Genomic DNA, 26,526 nt, shown 5'->3' with positions numbered 1-26,526 from the left:
TTTATGGGTGTAACACAATATTTTAATGCATTACTTTTAAAAGTAGCTTTCCCCAACACTGTGTGTGTGTGTGTGTGTGTGTGTGTGTGTGTGTGTGTGTGTGTGTGTGTGTGTGTGTGTGTGTGTGCAGAGCTAGGTAGATTACTTTTGTAGATTGTAGATTGTAATCCGTTACCATTTTGAAATTACATGGCAAAAATTGTAGTTATTAACCTAATCCATTACATTACACATTTTAGGTAATATTTACCTATTTATTTCAGACTACTTTTAGATTTCTTTTACATCGTATTGATATAAAAAATACAAAATACAAAAATATATTCCATTTGATGTTATTAACAACATGAAGTGCATTAAACATTATATTACATCAAGGTTTCCCAAACTGGGGTTTGTGAAGGAATTGCAGGGGGTTTATGAGTTTAATGAAAAGCTAATAATGAATCAATCATAAAAAATATAACATTAATATAAATCATTTTAAAATCAGTATAATAAATGTGATCATAAAAATAAAAATCAACGTGTTCATCAGTAGTTGATGCAATGTTGCACCATCTATAGCCTATAATGAATGATCTTTATGTGAATGTCTACAAAATCTGAAGATTTTCTAAATGTATATAAGCAAGGCTATTTTAATGTGCATTGCAAAAGCAACGACAAGCGTTAACGGAACCGAATTATTCAATTCTGTGGTAACCGCCTCTTAATAAGAAATACATCGGTAGAAAGAGATATATGACCTTTAAATAATAGCAAGGGTTGTAGTTATTATATAAAGACAACGTTGGCATTTATTCAGGTAACCTATTGATCTAAAATGAGGTGTTTACCTTTTATATTACCTCAAGATGGCGTCACAGATCCATTTTCTCTCTGGCGTTCTCAAGGTCAAAGCGATCAAATGTTGCCGCTTCATGACTTTGAATCACAGCCAGCTCCATCTTTTTAAAGGAATGAGTTCCAAACCTTAAATATACGACCAAATCAGTAAAAAAAGGTAAGACCTGGCCAAATAATATTGTCCAATCCTACAATTGTGCCTTAAATTGTTTAGCCTGTGGTGCTGTTCCTCTGTATAAGTAAACATCTTTCTTCTAATCTCACTTTCACTTATACTTTTACAAAGACAAATACCTACAGGCATCTGTCCAAACCTGTTCTTGTGAAAGCATAAATGAAAAGTCATATTGTGTTACTTATTATAAGTCACAGAAAGTGTAGAAGTGTGAAACAAATCAATGTGTCAGTAAGAATGTGAGATTCTTTCATTTTTTTAACCATAAATTATTGGCACACGAGAGTGAGTGAAGTGTATGACTAAAACTAGTGGCCAAGCAGCACAAGCTTAGTGGCACCAAGCAAAATCACAAAAATATAGACCTAAATATCAAAAATGTAAATTTTAATATATTAATAAAACCTAACCCTGCCTTTAATGTTGTTTAACTTCTTAGCTCAAACAGTAGCGCATGGTGCCAGCAACGCCAAGGTCATTGATTCCCAGCAAATGTATGAACTGAAAAATTGCAGTCACATTGGATAAAAGCATCTGCCAAATGCGTAAGTAAAACAGCCTCTCTTCATAACGACACTCCTACATTTCATACCTCAGTATTTTAAGAATCTTTCTATACTGTGAGTGTATATATGAAGCTCTGCTACAACACACCCAGTGTGTGAAGGTGAGTTCATGCAGCTCTGACGTAAAGGCTGACGTACAGCCACTTTGGTGATGAAGGGGGTGGGCTGCAGCGACAGACGTCTTCTTTACTGAGGAGGGGTTGCCAGCCATCTGAGCCCCTCCCCTTTGATTACCTCCCCTTCTGTCTGTGTCTGTCTCTTTCCTTCTCTCTCTCCCTTTTGCTCCGTCTGCCAGGCTGAGTTGGTTTCAGACAGTGCATCACAAACACACTCACACACATACACGTGCCACTCTGTCTCTAGTAGCTCTCCACTCATCTCCTCTCTCCTCCTCCCTCACCATGGAGTCACATCACTGAAGAGTGGATCATTCCTCCTGTTTTCTCCTCTTCTCTCCTCTGCACTTCATTCGGTGTGTTTGGGTGTCTGTTTCAAGGTGGGAATGCTCGTGTCTGCGACAGCGCTGTTGGGGGCTACGCTGGGTACCGTGTCTGGAGTGTTGACACTGTGTGGTCTCTCCCTGCTTTGCAAGAGCTGTAAGAAGGGGAAACTTGAACGAGGGGACGAGACTGACCCAGAGAAAGCCAAACCCAGTATCCTGCATACTCTGACACAGGTAAGACCAATACTCACTCACACACACACACACACACACACACACACACACACACACACACACACACACACACACATGTTGGGTTTACATGTTTTATGGGGACATTCCATAGGCGTAATGGTTTTTATACTGTACAAACCGTACTTTCTATGGCCCTACACCTACCCTACACCTAAACCTAGCCCTCACAGGAGATTGTGCACACTTTTACTTCATCAAAAAACTCATTGTGCATGATTTATAAGCCTGTTTCCTCATGGGGACCTGAGAAATGTCCCCACAAGGTCAAAATCTACTGGTATTCCTATCCTTGTGGGGACATTTGGTCCCCACAACGTGATGAATACCAGGTACACACACACACACACACACACACACACACACACACACACACACACACAGCCATGGACTGGCAACTAGATTTGAATTTAAATACAGACACAGACAAGAGCTTACAATAGAACAAACAGAGGTGCATTTCACATATGCAGCGAGTGAAATGTTCTGACTCACCTGAGTGGAAGGATGGAAGTAGCACTTACATAACACAGGTTAGCTCACTGAGGCAGAAACAATGATACTATACTAAAAAGGATTTCTTTGCATGTATTATTAAAACTCTTTATTGGATGTCTGTGTCATTAAGGGATATTCCATATGCCTGCTCATAGTGTTATGGTGCAAATGTACTAAAAATTGTGTTCTACTCTATGATTACATAGTACATACATTTAATGGCTGCTGTAGTTGTCTATATGTCGCCTTATTTCATATTTCTTGTATTACTGGTGTTTGGTGCAGCAGGAGCAGAAAAGCCAACATAATCTCATGACAATTTGAATTTATTTTATATTTTGGCAAACTGGTTGCAAATGTACATGTATTTGTGCGGTCTCACTCATACGTTTTCATCTGATTTACTCACTCCCCAATGATGGTTATGTTTAGTGGTGGGCCCTCATGCTTACTTTTTTTGTGTATGTTTATCGTACAAATTTGTATGAAACCGCCACTTGTAAAATAGTTAAATTTTTCCACGAGATCAGGTTGGAAAATCTGGGCTGAGATGAGACATTTTCGTAGACATGAATGATTTTCTTTGTGATATCTTTATTGTATTTAAAATTTATTGTGAGCAATGCTTGTTACTTTTCTAATGAGAAGTGTGTTGTGTTAAAAATGTTAATTTAGTGGATACAGAGAGAAAGAGACAGAGAAACCTGAAAGGGATATTACAGAAGGAGCCAAAGTGTCTCTTGTTACAACCCATTTTCTTAATCTATCACAGTTCTGAATCTTACTAGTAGTCATAACAAATAGAATACAATTTCTGTCTCTGTGAGGCATGAATATTGATAATCAGTTGAGCGAATCAAAAGAGGACGATCAAAATCAGCCATCTGTGTTCTCAAATCAGATCAGCTCTCTCAGCTGATGAGAGCTCTGACTGTTTCAAAGAACATTGAGTTCATCCAGTAACAAGCAAGTTAAGAATGGTGAAGGACAAGTGTGTTATTATTAGAATCTTCTCCAGAGTGGTTTTATTAGAGATAATTCGTTTAGAAATGATTTGTCTGTTTATGTTTTTGCACATACACAAAGACAGAGACAGGCACGCTCTTATACACACATACTCACACACTGGTGTTGTGCTGAGATTTCCCCGAAACAGTCTAGAGTCACGACTCACTTAGCTGCACACACACACACAGACACACACACGATTGTTCTTCTCTCATGACTTCTATCACTAATATCTTGAGCTAGTGATATTTCCTGTCCCCCCTCACTAAAACATTTTTTCATTTTAACATTTGATCATAATTATTATTATTAATGTTTATTAAGCTGTGTTTCTGGTGGGGACCATTGGCTAGAGCTCACAATGTACATGATTTCAGATTTTACTATCCTTTTGGGGATATTTGGTCGTCATGATGTTGGCAAAAACTGACCCCTACCCACACGCAGTCCTTTCATAGTCTTCGTATATTTATATGCAGTCATGAACTATCACTTACAGACCATAATATGTGTGTGCTAAAAGAAGAGCAATAGGAATATCTAAAAGGGACGTCACACAAAGCACACATCAAAATGTATTATAGTCAAATGTCTTTATTATGCGTGACACTAGATATTCAGAGACATTTTTCCATGCTTATAGGGCCTTGTGAAATCCTTTTTTCCACAATTTCATTTTATTTTATTTTTTTGTAAATTCTGTTTTACATTTTAATATTCAAAAAATGTGACTATTCAATTAAATTCATAAAACTTGTAATAAATATGTAATACACTCTTAAAAATAAAGGTTCCAAAAGGGTGTTTTTTGCAGTTATGCCATAGAAGAACCATTTTTTGTTCCCCAAAGAACCTTTCAAAAAAGAACCATTTTGAAGAACATTTAAAAAATCTAAAGAAACTTTTTCAACTATAAAGAGTTTCTGCATTTGAAAGGTTCCATGGATGTTTAAGATTCATCATGGAACCATCGATGCCAATAAATACCCTTTAAGTGTACTTTATTAACATTTTAACAATTATAGTGCCCTATGAAGTGTGTTTTATTTTTTCATAAATTCAAACATTCATAAATGTTTTTTAAATTTTCTGGATGCTTTGTTTTATAACATCATACAAATGTATTAGCAGAAACAGTAGTAACCAAATGAATGAATCAAACATGTTGTATCATATTTGTATAGCGTTTTTTACGATATCAAAGCAACTTTACAGAAAATGAATGCTGAAAACACCACGAGCGTCACGCATGCTTGAGTATGTGGAGCAGACAAAACTGCTATTCATTCACACAGACACACGCAGAACATACAGACATATTTAAATTGCAGTCTTTTTGCAGTTTAATATTCACACACTTGTCCATTTCACAGTGTGATTAAGTGCACAGCCCTACCATCAGATTTTTTCATCATGAAATTCCGTATTAAATTAAATTTTAATGACTGGAATATGCAAAATCAACAATCCCTATATATATCATTCTCTCAGTTTATTAAAGAGATAGCACTGATTGTGAAGGTGTAGATTTCCCTCTTAAATCTTTCAGCCTATTGATATGCCCAAATAAAATGTGAACCTGGACCGCAAAACCAGTCATAAGGGTCAATTTTTTTAAAGTGAAATTTTTACCTAATCTGAAAGCTGAATAAATAAGTTTCCGTTAATGTATGGTTTGTTAGGACAATATTTGGCTGAGATACAACTATTTGAAAATCTGAGGGTGCAAAAAAATATCGCTTTTAAAGTTGTCCAAATGAAGTTCTTAGCAATTCATATTTATTAATCAAAAATTAAGTTTTTATATATTTACAGTAGGAAATTTACAAAATATCTTCATGGAACATGATCTTTACTTAATATCCTAATGATTTTTGGCATAATAATATACAAATATGCCCGTGCACTTAACGCGTGCACTTTGTTGTCCAGGGTCACACATATAATCTGAGGCAGGCATGAGCAAAAACTAAAAACACAGCAATGAAGACAGAGCTCAGTGTTATATCTGTTTCTAGAGGATTTTGTGTGTTCTAGAGGATATTTAGCGTTAAGGTCAGCCTCATATTGGATTTTAAAGTAGACGGGCACTGTCTCACTGCACCAGTATTTATTATTAATGAAGAGGGGGGCGAAGGAAGATGAGAGGTGTATAAGAATATCCTCTCTCGCTCCTTTCTCTGTGCACTCTATTTCAGCATGGTAACTGCCCACCTGGGGAAAAATGGAGTGTTCTGGTATTGATTTTTTCATTCATGCTTTCCTGTTTTTTTTCACTCTACACATCAAAACCTCAATGAGACATTAAATTCAGCCATCAGAATGCCCCTGTTTTATGTCAAGGTGGTTAAAACCAGTGCAGAGTGCAGAATATGCCAGTGTAATGTAAGGTTTGAATAAAAAAGAATGAATGGAATTGGTTTTTTAGCTTTAGTTGCTCTGGGAACTGAAATGATTCATTCATACTGAGACAATATTACTTAAAAAATACTTTATTGAATATACCCTTTTGTAAGATAAAGTATTACTGGAGTGGTTTACTTGCCATAATCAATGTTTTCTGAATATTCCATCATAAGTTTAAGAAATAGGATAGAATACCTAATGGGTTAAATAGAGTAACATACTCTAACCAATCATATTATTTCCCTATAGCTCATCATATCCCCATGCTCATCATATTTTCTCTTTTTTCTTTATGTACATGTTTTAGTTCAGTGTGCAGAAGTGCACAGAACCCATCCAGCCTCAAGCCTCTTTGAAGTTTCCTAGAATCTACCAGCCCAAACCTTCTGTCACTTCTCAAGAGGTAATAAACTACAAAGAACATGGAGCTGCCAACGACACGTCTGCTGCCGAGCTCGACACCTGTAACCAGGCAACAGAACGTGAGGAGGTCTTCTCCCTCCCGCGGCAAGGTAAGGAAATGACAGCTAAAATCTAATGGAACTCAATGGGGGAGGCTGTGAGCATGTGTGAGCGTGTGTCTGTGTGACCGGTTTTCCTATGCATTCCAGACCACTTCAGCCAGTGGGAGAGACTGGCTCATTTCTGCTATTCTGAATTCAAACAAATCTGAGGTTGACTGAAGATTGGCTGAAAAAATCTAATTGTTATATATTAGTCATCTCATCCATAGATGAAATTGGAATTTTGTCTATTAAACACTATTAACATGTTAAACACCTGTGGCATTTGCTAATGCTGTTAAAAGCTGTGCAGATGCGTCCCAGAGGCAATTGTTAACCTTTCAGAAAGCAGTGAAACCTGCTACTATAATCATGCCTGATGGTTGACATACATTGATCTGACTCACAGCTCAGCTTCTGTCACGATAAGTAAAAGATACCTATAATATAATAATTTATGATCAAGGCCTTCCTTTCTGAGCAACACTTGACGTTTATCCACCCACTAGCAGATGCAGATAGAAAGAAAAGAAGTGCTACCTTTCTCGAAGAATTTAACAGCATGTGTTCTGTTGTTCTCAATGTCGTGCTGCGTTGGCTAACTTTTAGACCAACAGGGCGATGACACGTAGGATGGCTTACGTAGGAACATTTTTTACGCATTATTGCTGCTTACGTTGTCTTTGACGCTGCATGTCTTCGAGCAACACTCACAAATAAATGAATCCTAAATGAATCAATGTCACTGATTGAATCAGATGAGTTAATGATTCCATGACTCACTTTAAAAAGACAATTACTTGTCACCACCTACTAGGTAATCAATGTAACCTGCAGAAGTAGTCATTGAACAATCGCCACCACTAATGCATACAACCAGGAGAAAAGTCTCAGGAGGACCAGAACTAACTAGTCTATAATGATTTTCTGGATTAAGGAATAGAAAGGATTTTAATGAGCTTCTAAAATAGTCCTTATTTACTCAAGAGTTGAATCTCACTTGCATTCATATCAGTTTCCGCAGATGAAACTCCCTGCACATCTGAGCAAACCGGTGCCATGACGACAAGTAGCTCCATCCTATATCCTAAACTGCACTTCTCCATCAGCCTGCACAAAGAAAATGGAGAGCTGCACATTAGCATTGTAGAAGGTAAGAAACATTTGTCTACTCTAATGTTTCTAGAAAGATACTGGGCCACCTGTGACTTGCAGGTGAATCTCAGACTATACTGTGTAGCATCCCTTTGGTGAAAATTTACCAACAGGTGTTTCAAAGGATACAACAATATGTGTCAACATCCTGGATTCCTGTGGAAATGCTTTCAAAGAAGACTAATTACTTAACTCAGACACTGTCTGCAATCACAAATTCAGTTTTTATCTTTTTAAAAACAGAAAGGTGATTACTCAGAAACACAGAGATACACAACATACACTGTCGGTTAAAAGTTTGGGATCAGTAATATTTTTTATGTATTTTAAATACGTTTCTAATGCTCATCAAGGCTGTGTTTATTACTGTATTAGAAATACAGGAAAAAATGTAATATTGTGAATAATTATTTCAATTTAATTGAATGAATTAAATTTTTCTATGTGAATTTTTTTTAAATGTATTTTATTTCTGTGATACAAAGCTATTTTCAGCATCATTACTCTAGTCTTCAGTATTACATGATCCTTCAGAAATCATACTAACATGCTTTTATTCACCAAGAATGCGTTAAATTAATACAAACTGATAGCATAGATTTACACTGTTAGAAAAGATTTAGATTTTGAATAAATATTGTTCTTTTTAACTTGGTATTCATCAAGTAATCCTGAAAAAAGGAATCACAGATTCCAAAAAAATATTTGGCAGCACAACTGTTTCCAACATTGATAATTCTAATAACAAATCAGCATATTAGAATGATTTCTGAAGGATCATGTGGCACTTAAGACTGGAGTAACAGCTGATGAAAATTCAGCTTTGCATCACAGGAATAAATTATATTTTATATATATTTAAGTATATTAAAATCAAAACCACTATTTTATATTGTAAAAACATTTTGTAATATTATAGTTTTTTTCTGTATTTTTGATCAAATAAATGCAGCCTTGATGAGCATAAGAGACTTCTTTAAAAACATTACAAGTCTTACTGATCCCAAACTTTTGAGTGGCAGTGCAACTCAGACAGCATTTCCACAGGAATTTTACTATTAGAATGATTTTAAAACTGATATTTCATGAAGTACAGTAGCATAAATACAGTAAAAAAACTGACCCCTACAGTAACAGAAAATCTTTGAGTTAAACTTAACTAATTTAATATATTAAGAAATACCATAACATTATTTTAAAAATACTAAAATAACACTAATTTAAAGGATTAGTTTACTTCCAGAATAGTGGCCAACAGGTTGAAGGTTCCAACTGCAGTTTTAATGCAGCTTCAAAGGGTTCTACACAATCCCAGCTGAAAAATAATGCTTTTGTTTAGTGAAAACAACTGGTCATTTTCTGAAAAAATAAAAATATTTTATATACTTTTTAACCACAAGTGCTCTTCATGCACTAGCTCGAACCTCATGCATTACGTAGTCACATTAGAAAGGTCACGCATTACATAGGCAGGAGTACCAACCCAGTGTGTACAAAGCGTACGTGCAAAGAAAGTCAAATGCCCTTTACAAAAAAAGGAAAAGCAATGATGTTGGATGGTTTTGAAGTTGAAGGAGAAAATTAGATCGAGTTCTTCGCCCTATCCTACCTTTTTTGAACCAAAGTACACAGACGAAGAACTAACCACGCATGACCTTTCCAACGTAATTAAATAACGCGAGAAGTCGCACATGCACATTGCAGAGCTCGTGCAAGACATTTGTGGTTAAAAAGTGTATACATTTATTTATTTTTTTACAAAATGACTAGTTGTTTTGCAAAATAAGAGCTTTATTCCTCGACTGGGATTGTGTAGAGCCCTTTGAAGCTGCTATGAAACTGCAATTTGGACCTTCTATATTGAGAAAAATCCTGGAATGTTTTCCTCAAAAAATGTAATTTCTTTTTAACTGAACACACACATCTTGGATGACATGGAGGTGAGTAAATTATCAGGATTTTTTATTCTGGAAGTCAACTAATCTTTTAAGTTGTTATTTACTGATAATTTGGCTCCTGCAGCCAAATCATTGATTCAGTGAGTTCAGTAAACTTAACAAATGAATCAGATTGTTTCATAAATTAATCATCGAGAGTGGTTTTGTGAACTGGATCAACAGATTTATTAAAATAAACAAAAACACGTTTTAAGATTTTTGGCAAATAAAAACACTATCCCCCAGTTTCACAGACAAAGCTTAAGCCTAGTCCTAGACTAAAATGTAAGTCTAAGCTGTTTCAACTGAAATACAATTGCACTGATTGATCTTAAAATATATCAGTGCCTTTGTTTTGTCTCAAGATGCACACCAGTAATGTATTTTTCTAAGCACGTTTATGAAAATTACTCAAATGTCCTAATTGAACTATGGCCTAATCCTGGCTTAGTCTAAGCCCTGTCTCTGAAACCAGGTCTATGTGTTTTAAAATCAGCTGAAAAGATCAAACATGTTTGATATCCTCTGGATGCTGGATAGGATCATAGTCTTAAGCTTTTTGGGGTCTGTGCTCATCGTACACTACTCCAACTGCCCATAATATGCAGACTGGCTCTGACTTTAGCCAACTAATACTGCAAATCAGTGCTAAATATCTGAGCAAATGCCATAACAAACACATCAACTCAGATGAAAGACCAACAATTCTGCACTCACCTCCAGTGAAGCTCTAGGAGCAGTTTCCGAATGTCCACAGGTCATCAGAAGGTCACACAATACGAGCAAATATCTGTAAAAAGCAGGCTTTGGTGTTGTACTTGTAATCCTTTTATGGCTCATCCAGGTGTTTTGTGTTTGTGGGATAGAGGTGTCACTGTACAGTGGGTTTGCTCTGCTTTCAAAGCTGGAACAGAGGGAGGTTTTGATATTCAAAACTCTATGTGATTAAACCAGTGTTTGAGAGAAAAAAAGCCTCTTTCAGGCATCTTAAAGCCTCTTAATCACAGAATTACCATTTCAATAGTAGCAGCCGTGATTGATACGCATCATTATCGGTAATGAGAGTAAATCTGCTTTAAACTCAAAACCTCTATTCTGCTCATCCAAACAGGAAAAGGGGAGAGGATCAGTCATGCTGGCTGAGAAGTAGAAAGGAATGAAAAGTGAGGAGTCATAAAAAAGAGAATCAGTGACGCCTGGTGCCTCTGTGGCTTGGAGCAGCTTCATGTGGCCCAATTTGTCATCCTGCTCCTTGTTATAATATGACTCATATTCTCTTTTTTCCGCAGCGGAGAATATATCAGTGGAGGCCGGATGTGAGGGATATATATCAGGGTGTGTGAGCGTCTCTGAAGAGCAGAAGCACGCTCACACAGCCGTCCACAAGCTGGCAGCGCATGTGCAGTGGGGAGAGGAGCTGGTGTTCGCTCTCCCCATGGAGGGCACAGAAGACACAGACAGTCTAGATGGGGAGGTGGCCCTCTCACTTCACTGCTGTGATCGATTCTCCCATAATTCCACTCTGGGCACAATGCGCTTTAAGCTGGCTGATATAAGCATGATGTTGGATGCTGATTGCTGGGTTGACTTACAGCCACCCAAACAGGTGAGGAACATTGCTTAATTTGTCCACGATTCAAACATTCATTTTGCACTTTTATCATTATCACAAAATAAATGTCATCAGTGTGATATTTGATGATCCTCATTATTATTCCTTTCGGGGTTTACTATGTGGCAAAAAAAACCTGAACATAAATAATTACATGGATATGGAATACTGATTTGAGCTAAAAAAAAAAAATTATATTGTTGAATATACAGTGCCTTGCAAAAGTATTCATACCCCTTCATTTTTGTCACATTTTGTTTTGTTGCAGCATTATGTTAAATTGCTTTAAATTAGTTTTTCCCCACATCAATTTACACTCCATACACCATAAAAAAACAGATTTGCAAATTTTACAAATTTATTAAAAATAAAATACTGAAATAAGTACACTGCATAAGTATTCATTCCCTTAACTCCGTACATAGTTGAAGCACCTTTACAGCCTCAAGTCTTTTTGGGTATGATGTGACAAGCTTTGCACATTTGGCATTTGGCAATTATCTGCCATTCTTTGCCTCACCTTTTCACCTCTCAAGCTCTGTCAGCTTGGATGGGGGCTGGCAGACATTTTCTAGAGTCCTAGTTGTTCCAATCGTCTTCCATTATGGATAATGCTTCTGTGAACCTTCAATGCAGCAGATTTTTTTTCTGAAGTCTTCCCTAGATCATTGCCTTAACGCAAGTCTGTCACTGAGCTCTGCAGGCAGTTATCTTGACCTCAGGACTTGGTTTTTGCTCTGATATGCATTTTCAGCTGTTAGACCTTTTCTGAGAGATGTGTGCCTTTCTAAATCATACTCATTCAAATGAATTTGCCACAGTTTAACTCCACTCGAAGTGTAGTAACATCTAGAAGCAATATGAATGCTCCTGAGCTAAATTTCGAGTGTCACAGTATGAATACTTATGCAACAGGATTTTTTCCGTTTTTTATTTTTAATAAATTTGCACAAATGTTAAAAACCTATTCTTTGCTTTGCCATTATGATGTATTGAGTGTAGACTGATGTGGGAAAAAAAAGTAATTTAAAGTAGTTAAACATAAGGCAGCAACATAACAAGATGTAAAAAAAAAATGAAGGGGTATGAATAATTTCGCAAGGCACTGTATGCCTACTCTTTGAGGTATGCAGATTTTAAACATGCAGATTTTGTTACATATGAAATCTCTCAAACTCAGTTAAATATGTAAATATGTTACGCGCACACACACACTGGTTTCATGGGGACATTCTATAGGCAAAATGCTTTTTTATACTGTACAAACTGTATATTCTTTTTACCCTGTACTATAAACCTACCCTTCACACAAAACTTTCAGCATTGTTACATTTTCAAAAAACTTAATTCTATATAATTCTTAAGCTTTCTTCCTCGTGGGGACCAAAAAAATCTTCCCACAATGTCAAAAATGACTGGTCTTATCATCCTTGTGGGGACATTTGGTCCCCAATATGTAGGGAATACCAGGTACACACACACACAGTATCCACCGCGTCCAACTATTTTTAGCTGTACAAAACAGCTTGTTTTGTTGCTTGATATTGTAAATTGGGGAGTCTTAGCATATTATTTTGATGTATTATCTTAATTGTGAACACACAGGTTTGTAGTGCAAACAGTTCTACTGTTTACTGCACTTATTCTTCATGTTATTTATCTCGTTATTCCCTTAGGGTGGCTTATGAACCAGGAGTCTCACATATTACCAGAAAACAGCTTACTTTCACATCGAAAAATATGGCGGATACACACATTAAACATCTATTCTCTCTCATCACAACAGTAACGAAGATGTTATTTGCTTTGAAAATAAATTAAAGCTAAAAAAAATTATTCAAATAGACCCACAGACCTTTTTCTAAACAAAAAGTAAACACTTAATAAAATATAGGCCTGAATGTTGGTGCTGATAGCCCAGCGGTTAGAGCACTGACATGTAGTGCAACTGCACCTCTGACAACCCGAGTTCAAATCCTGGCCTGTGGTCCTTTGCCAATCCTGTTCCCAACTCTCCACCCTAAGCTTTCCTGTCATTCTCCACTGTCCTGTCCATTAAAAAGCATAAAAAAGCCAAAAAGAAATTAAAATTTAAAATATAGGTCTGAATAAACTTAAATACGATTAAAACAGCCCTGAATAAGCAGGGAACATATATTATAAACATATGAAGTACAGCAGATGTAATATTTTTCTGACACTGTTCTTTATGAGGTTGCTATGGTTGCAAACTTGGTGCGAGATGAAGATTTCATTATGGGATGCAGACTGTGTGTTTATGTGTTTCTCAGTCTCCACAAGTGCAAAGTGCACATATTGACAGTTTAGAAATAGCTCAGACATTTCTTTTGGACATCCACATATGTGCAGGTCATTGCTTATACGAAGTGGTAGGAGAATAGATCTGAGACTTTATTTTGAGATATTGTACTCCTTTTTGTTCAAATCAATCTCTTGGGTCCCAAACCGTACATGTACACACACACACATGCAGTCCACCCCCACTGCTGTGTGATCTGTTGATGATGTCATAGATCTCAGAGCAGAAGATCTTTATCTGCGTCATCACACCTCCCAGAGGAGATCCGCTTCTAACACACACACACACACACACACACACACACACACACACACACACACACACACACACACACACACACACACATACACAGACATGCCAGGAATTACTAACTACCATTGGACTGCGGAGAGGGAGAGAGAAAGAGAGAGGAAATAATGCCTGAGTGGGCCTAGAGGTATCTGGGGTGTGTGTTTTGCATGTACTGTATGTAACGTTCCAGGCCTGTGATGAAAAGAATGACGCAGGTTTAATTGCGTTGTATAAGCACCATTAAAAATGCATTATTTGTTCATATATAACGAAATGTTCACCAACACTTTAATTTACCACATGATTCATGTTTGATTATTCAAGACAGGACTTTGGCTTATTAATGACCTTGGATTTTTTTTCCACCTTCTAATTCCAAAATGCAGCTAAATATCAATGATGAATAAGAGAATGAGATGGAAACTGATATCCTGAGTATCCGGGCAGATATATCTGCATGCATTGAATGTGATTTCAATTCATACCCAGACTTTATCAGTTTAAATATTACTATGCTAATTTGACTCACTGACAGGAATAGTAATTAATGATTGCATTACCCTAAAGCTTTCAGTATTGTTCATTTAAATAATATTTGTCAGTAATATTTGACACCGTGTTCATCATTACACTGAAGTATCAAATGCAATGGTTTGATAAATCCAATCTAGTCAGAGCTAATTCAAAAGATTATATTTTAGTGAATTTGTGAAATAAAATGTCATGTTCTGCTCACGCAGCTGATTATGTGGGGCGGACAGAAGGCAGGGGCAGATTAATATAAGGTCATGATGGTAATGAAATCCCATCATTCAGAGGGTTTAATGTGAGGACTGTGCTGACAAATTGACAATTTTAAATCAGCAACTTTTACCCTGAGGGAGGAGCTGGCCACATTCAGTCTGCCTCATACCAGAACATTTGCATGAAATGATTCTTTATGCAGTCAAAAGCCAAGTTCATTAACCCTGCAGAAAGATCTTTATGAATATGCAAATTCTAAAATCCATATTTATGTGAACACAGAGTTCAAAAGTAAAATATCCTGACACAAGTCAAATCCATGCTTTTATTAAAACTTTAACACAAGAAGGCTTTAAGACTAACATTTCTCTGTGTCTTTCAGCAGGAAGTGGCATCATCAGCTGGAGAACTACTATTGTCACTCAGTTATCTGCCAGCGGCCAATAGGCTTGGGGTGGTGGTAATGAAGGCTAGAGGACTTCAGTCAGACAAACTGAAAGACAACATAGGTATTTACCACCAACATATAACCACTAAATTTATTGTGACCTTAAAGTAATGCCAAGTCAGTTATTAGTTGCATTACCATCTGTAATAATATTTTACAATATTACTGTGTATGCAGCCTGGGTGAGCATAAGAGACGTCTTTAAAAAAAATTCAAATGTCTTTATTTTTGCATACTTTTGAAATACTGTATATCCAGACAATCCACCCACCTACTCATCCATTCATCCACCCACCCATCCATACATCCATCCTTCTATCCATCTATCCACCCATCCATCCATCTATCCAATCATCCACCCATTTATCCATACACCAACCTGCCTATCCATATATTAGTGATGCGCGGGTCGGGGTTTTTTTTCAGCCCGCGGGTCCCCCTTTTATGAAATTATTTGGCCCGCCCCAGCCCGCCCGCACCACTGCATCTATTTTTACAACCCGCCCCGCACCCGCGACCATTCAATAGACATTGTAATCCAAATGAAAACAGCCTTTATTTCAGGCCGAAAGTGCTTGGAAACATCGCCTTGTAAACTGGCAACAACATACGATTATTAAAAATAAACCATAAATCAGGTCATATTAATAAGATAATCAGTGGTGTAATGTTAGTGGTGCCGGAAGAAAAGTGGGTATATGCTTCATTTATGAATTTCGTTTTGAACTTTATATTTGAACGCATTCGTTTACTGGATCCTTGGACAGAAAGGTTTACAGGGGTTCGCTGGTTTAAGGAATTTCTGATCGTAAAAATCTGCTTCTTTTTATTTGTAAGGTATTGTTTTCTTTATTATCTACTTAAAATGACTAGGGTGCGGGAGACCAAGCTGGCAGGCGCATCAGGCTTAATCATCAAGTGATGTTTCATTAACAAATTTCAGGAGGAGCTCGCGCAGATAATTAACACGGCCAATTCATCATCAGCAATCACTCCCTATCCAATCACTCTCCCTATCCAATTACTACAGTCCCTTTAAATAACCAAGCAGTCCTACCTTCAGTTCTTCAATTATCTCTGATTTCAGCATCCCCCCCCCCCCACCTTTTTTTATTTTCTCTTCACCTCCAGCTAGGGGGAGCGCTTTTGGGTTCGGGCAAAATGCCGAGCTCGGACCCCTCTCCCTGGGCAGGGGGAGTGCCCCGGGCTCGGGAATGACTACCGAGCTCGGAGCCCTCTCCCGGACAGCATGCCAAACACGCTTAACTTTTACGCTGTTTATTATATGCAAGAGCGAACTCGTGAAATACATTTCAAAGCAAGCCTGACTGCATCATTACTGTCTTTATTGGGTGTTTTTAGCGAATATTTACATTTATTCAAATATGACTGGATGTAGTTGACTGTTATGATTTTGGCTAATGCAGGACACTACTGAATAATGCGCATCAGAGGAGATTTAAAAATAGGTATACTCAGCCGCCTTCATCCACCAACCCTACAGCGTAGGCTGTAAACTGTAGGCCTATTCACATCTGAAATAAAAAAATGTTTAGCCTAGACGAATACAAACGCTGCTTTGTAAATGTTGAAAATGTTTACAGTGGTGTAGTGGAGGGTATACGCAGGTATACGGCGTATACCCTCCACTACACCACTGTAAACATTTTCAACATTTACAAAGCAGCGTTTGTATTCGTCTAGGCTAAACATTTTTTTATTTCAGATGTGAATAGGCCTACAGTTTACAGCCTACGCTAAATAACCACTAAACTTTTGTTTTATTTAACACACAGAAATGTTCATTTAGCGTTTTTACGTTCGCTGTGCAAAAAAAGAATGGAATCCATCCACTGTACCGGGGTTTAATCTCCCCTAGACTCCAGCACCAGGCCAGCAGAGCTGAATGCGCGCTCGCTTGATGCGCTCGTGGCTGCACTGGCTGGCAGCGGGAGCTGGCCTGGTTGGCGCTTTCGTGACGTGACGTGTTGATAACCTTATTAAAGAACTTAATAAAATGTGAAAATAGATATTCCCAAATATTTAAAATACGCTATAGGGAATTGCACGCTACATACATAGATTTTAGTTTTATTGTATTTTGTTTTTAATGACCCGCCCCGCAAATAAGTGACAATTTCTTTACCCGGCCCAACCCGACCCGCGGGTTACCCGCGGGGTCCGCGGGTTATGAGACGACCCGCGCATCACTACCATATATCCATCCAATTACCCATCTACCCATCTATCCATCCATCTCTTTATCCATCCATCCATTCTTCTTACACCAACCCGCCATCCATCCACCCACTTATCCATACACCATCCCGTCCATCCATCAGCCACCCAACCACCCACCCACCTATCTATCCATCCATCCATCCGTCCATCCACCAACTCGCCATCCATCCATCCACCAACTTGCCATGCATCCATCCACCAACTTGCCATCCATCCAACCATCCACCCACCCACCCACCCATCCATCCATCCACCCACCCATTCATGCACCAACTCATCCATCTATCCATCCATCCGTCCATCCACCAACTCGCCATCCATCCATCCACCAACTTGCCATCATCCATCCAACCACCCACCCATACACCAACTCACCCACCCATCCATCCATCCACACACCGACATACCCATCCATACACCAGCCAACCCTTCCATCCATCCATGAACCCACCCATTCATGCACCAACCCATCCATCTATCCATCCATCCACCCACTTATCCATACACCAACCCGACATCCGTTCATCCATCCATCTGTTCATCCATCCATCTATTTATCCATCTATCCATCCATCCACTTTCCAAACCTCTGGTTCTTAATAAGTAGTTACAGTACATACACTATTATTGTCAATATTTTAGGTATAATAATGAGAACCTGTATCCTGTATGTTTTCTCAAAGATCTATCAGTAAAGCTGACCTTGAAGCACCAAAATGCCAAGCTAAAGAAGAAGCAGACACGGCGAGTGAAGCACAAGATGAATCCGGTCTGGAATGAAATGATGATGTTAGAGCTGCCCAGTGAGCTGCTGGCTAAATCCAGCGTAGAGTTAGAAGTACTGAACCTGACCAGTCCCGGGACCCTGCTCCCCCTGGGCCGCTGCATGCTGGGGCTCCACACCTCCGGCACCGGCCTGCAGCACTGGAAACAAATGCTAGATAATCCACGCAAGCAAATTGCAATGTGGCATCCTCTATACACCTAAGAATACAGGTTAATATTCGCCCAAACACCACCTACACGCAATGATTGGTTAAAGATGTGGTTGGATTATTACGATAGTACTCTATTCCTGTGTAACAATATGTAGTACTCCAATATAATCAATATTTAACTAGACATAATGAGTAAACCCAGTTGTTATTGTTTTGTAAAATGAAACAAGTAAAAGGGAAACAGTCACAGTACTAATATTGTTACACAGTTGTTTAGAGTATTTTAATGTAAGCAGTGCTGCATTTACCTTTGGTGTTGTTGTTAATGTGTCTTCAAATTACTCAATGCTATTTTAAACTGGTCTGTCTTGGAGCCGTCCTCATCTCCTAACACTTGTCAGATATAAAATATGACTGAACAGCTCACTCGGTCAATATCATAGTGACTGATGGGAGTGAGAGGCAAACAGTTCATATCTGATATACTGTAGAGTGTAAAGCCTGGCTGGATCAGATCAGGAGAAAGGTTAAACCTCTATATCTAACTAGGTTTGGCAGAACAGATGTCCCTCATAACTCATCACAAATGAACAATCACAACAAATATTAGGTTAAAGCAATCTTTGTCAGATGAAGCCCTTATGTGATCCACAGGCAGAAATCATCAGAATACAGAAGTCAGTCTATTGTGGTCAGGAACACGTACAGAGAGCAAAACATTTAAATATAATTCATTTTTAAGTTTAATAGCAAACAGTTTGGCTTTCCTGCTATGAAGGCTTATGGAGTCACACGGTCACAGCTGGAAAGATAAAGCCCTGTTCACTAACTGTAGATTGTGGCTAATACTTTTACAGCAGTAACGCACTAAATAAACATACAGGGTCTCAATAGGGCAGCTTTACTCTTCTCAAGATGCATGTATACAGAAAAAATGTAAATGTACTACTGTCTTCTAATAAAAAAAGTGAATATATATATAAACAGCAGGATAGGCCTATGTATATTATGTGTGTATGTGTATTAGCAGTATGAAGGATCTTAACAGGTACTGCCTGGCTCCAGGAAAGTTACTAAGGGCAGTTACCTTGAGTGTAATGGTGGATGGCGCTCTTCACCATTATTATACTTAAGGACACTTTGGATGAAAAAATTAAACTCACTACCTTGAATGAAAATTACTCAGCTTGGAGATCTACCCTGTTGAAAAAAAAAAAACATATGCTTGTTAGTTATGTTTTGAAGCATGGCAGCTGGTTTGAGCTGGTTTAAGCTCGTCTTTAGTTGGTCATGAGCTGGTTTAAGCTGGTCCTGAGGTGGTTAAAGAGATAGTTCCCCCAAAAATGAAAATTCTGTCATTAATTACTCACCCTCATGTCACTACAAACCCGGAAGACCTTCGTTCATCTTTGGAACACAATTACTTCCAAGAGCTTTCTTATCCACCATTGACAGCAAGGGTCCTTTCACAATCAGAAAGGTACCAAGAACATCGACAAAATAGTCCATGTGACATCAGTAGCTCAACCGTAATTTTATGAAGCTACAAGAATACTTTTTTTTTTTACAGAAGTATTTCTTGGTACCTTTCTGGACCTTGAACATTGTTGTCTATGGAGTGTCAGAGAGATATTGGTTATCATCAAAAGTATCTTAATTTGTGTTTCGAAGATGAACAAAGGTCTGGGGTTTGGAACCTCATGAGGGTGAGTAATTAATGACAGAATTTTCATATTTGGGTGAACTAACCCTTTAAAAGCTGGTTATGAGCTGGTCTTGGGCAGGAGCTACACTCTTAAAAATAAAGGTGCTTTTAAAAGGTTCTTCACAGCGATGCCATAGAAGAACCATTTTGGTTCCACAAAGAACCATTTAGTCAAAGGTTCTTTAAAGAACCATCTCTTTCTAACCTTTTTATAATCTGAAGATCCTTTTGTTGCCACAAAGAACCTTTTGTGAAACAGAAAGCTTCTTCAGATGTTAATTAATTAGATTCTTTATGGAACCATTTAGACAAAAAAGGTTCTTCTATGGCATTGTGAAGCATCTTTATTTTTAAGAGTGTAGATGCTTAGGACCAGCACATGACCAGCTTAAACCATCTCATGACCAGCTCAAAGCAGAAGCCATGCTTCAAAACATACCTAACCAGCATATGCTGTTTTTTTAACAGGGTATGAAAGCCTGTTTTTTCAAAAATAATAATAAAGAAGGTAATTGCGAATTTTATCTCACAGTTTGGACTTTGTTTCTTGCAATTCTGACTTTTTTCCCTCAGAACTGCGAGAAACAAAATCCAAATTTTGAATAAAATGTATAAACACAGAATTGTGAGGTATAAACTTAAAATTCTGAGAAAACAATTGCATTGATTTCTAAGACATTAACATAGACAAAAATTTGTCTTGAAATTCTTCAAGTTTACGCCTCACAATTCTTTGGATGGGTGGGTTTTTATTATATCTCTCTGATATAAACTTGGAAGTCTGAGAACTTGCAGTTGTAAGTTAACATTGTGCAGTTCTGATCTTTTTTCTCGTAATTTTGTTATAAACTCAGTCACAATTACCTTTTTTATTTTTTTATTCTGTGGCGAAAACAGGCTTCCATATATATATATATATAACACTTATCAAGCTACAGATCTATAGCTCAGTGTTGTAAAATGTTGAACTTTTGTCTCATTAAAGATGTTTGTCTCATGTAAAATGGACTTTTAACCTAAAAGTATAAACTTGAACCTAAGTTACAATCTTAAAAATAAAAGCTCTTTATTGGCATCAATGGTTCCACAAAGAACCTTTACCATCCATGGAACCTCTTTATTCCACAAAAGGTTCTTTACAGAGGAAAAAGGTTCTTTAGATTATCAAAATGTTCCTCACACTAAGAAAAAATAGTTATTTGAAAGGTTCTTTGGGGAACCAAAACTGGTTCTTCTATGGCATCACTGTGAAAACCCCCTTTTGGAACTTTTATTTTTCAGAGTGTAGTTATGCTTCCTTCTTGCCAATTCCAAATCAAATTGTAGCCAAATACAACAAGCCCTGATTCATTCCAAAAATGTATTTGTGTTTCACCATGAGCACACATCCTACAGGTGACATGCCAAATGCCACTAAAATCAAATATTGTGCATCTATCTAAGAAGGAATGCATATTTTATGCTATAACCAACACAATAGTAATTCAACCAAATGGCAAATTTAATCAATAATCTGTATATGAATGCGTCACACAAGATATTTGCTGAAGTATTTGTTGTGTGTATTTTAGTGTCAATTTGTTTTGTGTGACCTGATTTAAGGTTTATTTCAGGCTGATTACAATACAATCTCCAATTAGATCATATATTATTCATCAGACACAATTTTTATCATTTTGACTTAAAGACAGTGTTCAAAATTCTGTGCAATGTTTAAACTACTAAGAATTATTAGATCACAAAAATATGTTTATGTCATATATGTTTTGCAAAATTTAAGCTTTAAATATATATTTGTAGAGGTTCCTTGGGTAGCAATAAAAAGCAGTGAAATCCCCTGTCTTGTGGGTAAATACATTAGATAGCCATTTTAATCTCTATTTGCCCTTCAGTCATGTTTGAATATTTACGGTGCAATGATTATTGAATTTACATCACTTTTGTGCCTGATACTTTTCCAGAGAGGGATGACCTGTAGAATGTGTAATCTCTATGATTTACAGCATAACACCCCCAATTTCATATTGACAGAAATGTATTTTTAGCCCACAGATATGCTTGAAACAAATAGTCGTGTGTTGGTGTGAAATAAATATTCCTTTTTCAAAATGTGTTATTTCTCACGTGTGTTTGTTTGATGTCAGAGATATGATGGATCTATTCATAGAATTGGTCAGACTTGATAGATGACACACAGATGAGCAATATCAGGAAGTGACAGATATCCAGACCAACAGCACCTCCCACAATCAGCGCCAATTGAACACACACTGAGAAATATATCAGAAAGAGAGAACCAGAATGGATCACAGCATATTAAAGCCATCTTTCTTTTATCTTGTGTTTCTCCCTCTCATCTAAAAAAATAAATAGTGTCTTGTTGCATAACAGGTAACATTAATAGTGTTCTGTGTGGTTATTGGTATAGGAATGATAGGGCACAGTACCCAGTTTTATTATAGTCTGTATAATCAAAACGGACGAGTCCACTGTCTGTCTGCTTGGCAGCCTTGAAAATGGCACAGGACACCAGCGGTAACTGCAATGCATCACTGATGAGCTTCTTACATAATCCCACTGATAAAAAAAAAAAAAACTCCCACCTGCTAGATATTGCCCTGCCAGAGCTAAAAATGTTTTTGCTGGCTCGCTCTTCCCTGAGGAGCTGTGAGTGTTTGTGTTTGTGAGAATGAATGAGAGAACACACTACACGTCACATGACAAATGTCCTGTTTCTGTCTGATTGAAAAATTATGGCTGATCATCACTGATAGCACATATTTATCTGGGTTCAGTTGAATTCACTTATATGTTTCTGATCAGGTGATATAGTGTAGAGGATGACCTGTGGAAAGGATTTACACACAACACATATCTAAAGTTCATTCAAATGCATTCATGGAGAATAAAACAGTGCACGTGGTCATTTAAATGCGCTGAGAGAGACGGAGCTCATTAAAGCTCTCATTACGGTTTTGTGTGTGATAACTACAAAATTACAGCTCATTACTTCTTTGCCCAGCATGGACAGCATTAAAAACATTGTCCTCATTCACACTGCTTTGAACAAACTCACACTGGGAGGAGATCTTCCTGAAAAAAAAAAAAAAAACACATGAAATATAGATGGAGAAAAAAGCTGCCCTAGAAACTGTTTCTTTCTGATGCTGAGCCGAGTGAGATTTTGCTGTCAGACAAAACAAGGAGAGAAAAAGCTACTGCATGGAGCAACCTGTACTGCTTTGTATCATCTCTTCTGTGTCTTTCTGTCCTCTGTGTGGTCTGTTTAATATTGCTGAATTGCTGTGTTATCAGCCAGTACAAACAGAAACAGATGGAGAGGAGCCGAACATCTTGAAAACACATACTTAAGTCACTACTATGTTCAATGAAATCTAAAGTTCCTCAATGAAAACCTTGATTTAATAAGAAATGTTGTAGGATGTAACACAACTAAATGATATATGTTTTAAAATGAGCAAGAATAGTATTTTACCACAGTTCTGGTCCTCGAATTTGATTGGTTGAGTGCTGATGTACCAGTACTGGGACTTCTCACTGTTTTCATCACTCTGCTTGTCTGTATCTGTGTGTTCCTGACAGACTGTCAGTCTGTGCATTAGTGGTGACTCTTTCTGCAGATTATGTTACGCCAGGAAGTGGTGACAATCTTTATGAGTGAGTCATTAAGACATTCATTCAGCCGATTCATTCAAAACCAATAAGTGTGCCAAAGCATAGTATGTTGAACAGGAGAATAACTGACGACGGGCCATTACACCTCAGGTAATTATTTCTAGGAATTCAACGGACCGAAGTCAATTATTTCACTTATATTATGGTTACCACACTTCAGGACATCGATCAGATGATACATTTCAAGACATTCATCCGGTTTTTCTCCTTTAAACGCTATTATAAGTAGGATTTATTTCTTACGCATCTCAGCCAACGCCTCCGTTGCTAATTCCAAAACGTAAAGATGCTTGATCCATTGAAAGAGAGAGCAGGTGAATTAATGTTACCTCTGTGAGTCTGTGCGTCTCTCAAAAGTGATTGGCAGCAGCGTCTCTACTAATAGTAAAACTTCAAGTTCATTTTCTTCAGGAGCAGTGTCGTTGTTACCTCAATTGTGAGAAATGTCATGTATTTTTAAGCTGTTAAACTATGTTACTGATAAAATTGTCAGAGCAGCGCTAACAACAATAATGCATATGTTTGCAAACTGTATGTGTGTGTGCATCTGTAAGAGAGAGAGAGAGTGGGAGAAACAGTATCTGCTTTCTGTACATAATAAAAACATAATTTTGTGGCAAAAACATGGAAATTATCAGTCTTTTTTATTCTATTATTTATTGTATTTATTTGTTTGGTCAGTGCCATTGTGGGTTTTGGTTATTTTGCTGTTTTAGGCTCTAAGGACCTTTGAAATAACTGAAATCATGTGGCAAAGTGATATAGCCTACTGTAGACATGTAGGCCCAATCCCAATTCTATTTTCTACCCCTTCGCCTACCCCTCGCCCCTTCCCCTTGTCCCTTGAAACAAAGTGAAAAGGGGAAGGGCTAAAATATTTCCCCTAAGAAATGGGACACCACTACAACACTGTTATACGTCATCATAGGTTGTCGCTAGTTCCTAATGTTACGTCAGAGGACATGCGCAGATGTTTATCACAGATTTCAAGATGTCAAAAATGTTGTCATGTTGCAAAAAGTACAAATGTACGGTGTACGCACCGTTCATTCACATGTGGCCGTAAGCAAAACAAACAAGGCATTATCACATGCGCGGCAAATTGCTAATCAGTGTAGTGGTGCCTGGAGAAGTATATATGCTTCATTTGTGAATTTCGTTTTCAACTTTCTATTTGAACGCATTCGTTTTCTGGATCCTTGGACTAAAATGTTTACAGGGGTTCACTGGTTTAAGAAATTTCTGATCGTAAAAATCAGCTTCTTTTTATTTGTAAGGTATCGTTTTTATTATTATGTACTGATTTAAATTACTGGTGCGGTGAGCGGGCGCATTAGGCGCAATCATCAAATACATTTCAAAGCAAGCCGGCTCCACGGTCCTGACTGCATCATCACTGCCTTTATTGGGTGTTTTTAGCGAATATTTACATTTATTCACATGACTGGATGTGGTGGACTGCCATGATTTTGGCGAATGCGGGACACTACTGAATAATGCGCATCAGAGGGGATTTAAAAAGTGGAAGTGTGTATACACCGTATACTTGCGTACACCCTCCATTACACCACCGTTGCAAATTGCCGTGCCACTGGTCTTTCATGTTTCTAACATGCAGTCAAGTGTATATGACATAAAAATATATTTTTTAATATCGTGCAATCAGTGCTATCTGCTAGCAAACTTTAGCGATTTTTTTGCAAACGTTTATTTACAAAACAACACCATAAACACAAACACAAGATTGAAGGTAATATACATATAATGAAACATTGTCATGAAAATCATTATTAAAGGCAAAAATTACTTATATTTACGAGTCTGCTTGCTCGAGTGAGCAGCCATGTTGGAAATTTCTCTTAGCCCTTCGTTTGAAGTGAGGTCCTGAAAAATCTTCGTTTGGAGGGCTATCTGGCCCTTCCCCTTACCCCTACCCCTCCAACCAAAAGAGAAATGAGACACCCCTACCACTTCACGTGAACGCGCCAAACGGAGGGGTAGGGCTAAGTGTAGGGGTAAGGGGTAGAATTGGGATTGAGCCGTAATGCGGTCAATACCTGCCTGGAACTACGTTTGCCATGTGCTTCCCTAAAAATAATTGCACACCTCAGAACGTTTGTCAACCCTGTAGTATAATAATTAATATATGGCCTGAGGAAAAAAAAAATATTTTTTTAAGTTAAAGTTCAATAAAAATACAAATGGCACAGTTCTCAGTATGTGAGACTCATGACTTCGGTCCATCAATTAAAAAATCCACAATTAAGACATTTTAACTTAACTTGTCACTTCTGGCCAAATTACCTCTATCAATAATATTGCTTTCTCCAGTCTTGTTTAAATCAGGAGACAAATATGTGCCGATCAAAACAGTTCAAGGTCATTGCATGATGGTGGGTCGCTCTAAGGTGACTGAAACTCTGTGACAAGAGGTTGTCCAGATGAAGGGCAAAAGGATGACCCTTTCAGCCAACATAGGCTCATTGGAAATACGTGCCTCTATATGCATTTCTGCCTAACTGAAAAAAACATACGTATGAATCACTGCAGTTTCCAGTTTCCAGTTCCAGATGAAAAGCTCCGTTATGAACCCCATGAAACTACAGTTCAACAAAACAGCTCAAATTCGCATAAGGAAGTTAAAATAGCACAGCTGCATCAACAAATGTGTTTTTATATCACTTTTGCATTTGTTAACACTGTCAGGTAGGTTTAGGGTTGGGTTTGGTGTAGGGGATAT

The 26,526-nt window shown here is 37.6% G+C and overlaps 1 protein-coding gene across 2 annotated transcripts; it reads left to right on the top strand.

Moving 5' to 3' along the window:
• The first annotated feature begins 1,461 nt into the window (after positions 1 to 1,461).
• Positions 1,462 to 22,203, top strand: syt13 (synaptotagmin XIII). Of its 2 annotated transcripts, XM_073836024.1 has the most exons (7): positions 1,462 to 1,569; positions 2,087 to 2,266; positions 6,504 to 6,708; positions 7,715 to 7,852; positions 11,081 to 11,397; positions 15,141 to 15,267; positions 18,131 to 22,203. In XM_073836024.1, the coding sequence occupies exons 2-7, from the start codon at positions 2,093 to 2,095 to the stop codon at positions 18,433 to 18,435; spliced, it is 1,266 nt and encodes a 421-aa protein (XP_073692125.1). In that variant the 5' UTR covers positions 1,462 to 1,569; positions 2,087 to 2,092; the 3' UTR covers positions 18,436 to 22,203. The 2 variants fall into 2 exon arrangements, with proteins under 2 accessions (XP_073692125.1, XP_073692126.1); XM_073836025.1 differs by lacking the exon at positions 1,462 to 1,569 and having other exon boundaries at positions 1,887 to 2,266; positions 15,144 to 15,267.
• The last annotated feature ends 4,323 nt before the right edge of the window (positions 22,204 to 26,526 follow it).

Source organism: Garra rufa, chromosome 3, assembly GCF_049309525.1.
Source record: "Garra rufa chromosome 3, GarRuf1.0, whole genome shotgun sequence".
Classification (NCBI taxonomy): domain Eukaryota; kingdom Metazoa; phylum Chordata; class Actinopteri; order Cypriniformes; family Cyprinidae; genus Garra; species Garra rufa.
This window is presented reverse-complemented; position numbering and strand designations above follow the sequence as displayed.